Source organism: Perkinsus marinus (assembly GCF_000006405.1).
Source record: "Perkinsus marinus ATCC 50983 genomic scaffold scf_1104296974260, whole genome shotgun sequence".
Classification (NCBI taxonomy): Eukaryota; Perkinsozoa; order Perkinsida; family Perkinsidae; genus Perkinsus; species Perkinsus marinus.
The window spans coordinates 970-1594 of NW_003201188.1; the positions used below are offsets into that span (position 1 = coordinate 970).

Consider the following 625-nt stretch of genomic DNA (forward strand, 5'->3'; position numbering starts at 1 on the left):
ATGAACCGCCGACACGATCGATGGATAAAATGGGAGGATATAAAATTGCCGGACTCGTCGGAGAATAGCAGCGAATCGAATGGGGTTAGCGTGCCAGGTAAATCTTGGTCGCTCTAAATTTTCGTAAATTTTCGTCAATTTTCGTAAATTTCTCTAAATTTTGGTAAATTTTGGTAAATTTTGGTAAATTTTGGTAAATTTTGGTAAATTTTGGTAAATTTTCGTAAATTTCCCTAAATTTCCCTAAATTTACGTGAATTTTCGTAAATGTTCCGGAATTTCCGTGGTTATTAGAGATTTGATGGGTTTTGGAAAATTGCGGAATTTTCGGTTATTGAAAAAGTTTGGATTTTTCTGGGCAAAAATCTTTTCATCCTTGCCGGTTGAGGATGGGTTGCGTTGCGGTAAAATCTCAAATTTTTGGGAAAAAAATAAAATTCTTCTAAGGATTTTTGTCCCTCCTGGTTGTTGATGGTTGTACTGAGGGGAAAAATTGAGATTTTCTGGGGAAAAAATGAAATTCTTTTCAGCGTCGTTGTCGCTGCCGGTTGATGATGATTATAGTGACGATTCTGATCATGAAGGGATGGGAAATGAAGAGCTCGAGAGCTGGGAAAAGGCCACG

At 37.4% G+C, this 625-nt stretch overlaps 1 protein-coding gene across 1 annotated transcript in view; it reads left to right on the forward strand.

The window, feature by feature from the left end:
- Positions 1–586: 586 nt before the first annotated feature.
- Pmar_PMAR004406 (hypothetical protein) overlaps positions 587–625 on the forward strand; it is a gene marked incomplete at both ends in the record, with an annotated part of 313 nt that continues 274 nt past the window's right edge. The window contains one exon of the mRNA XM_002765919.1: positions 587–625. This exon is cut by the window's right edge and continues 4 nt beyond it. Coding sequence (XP_002765965.1) covers positions 587–625 — 39 coding nt within the window.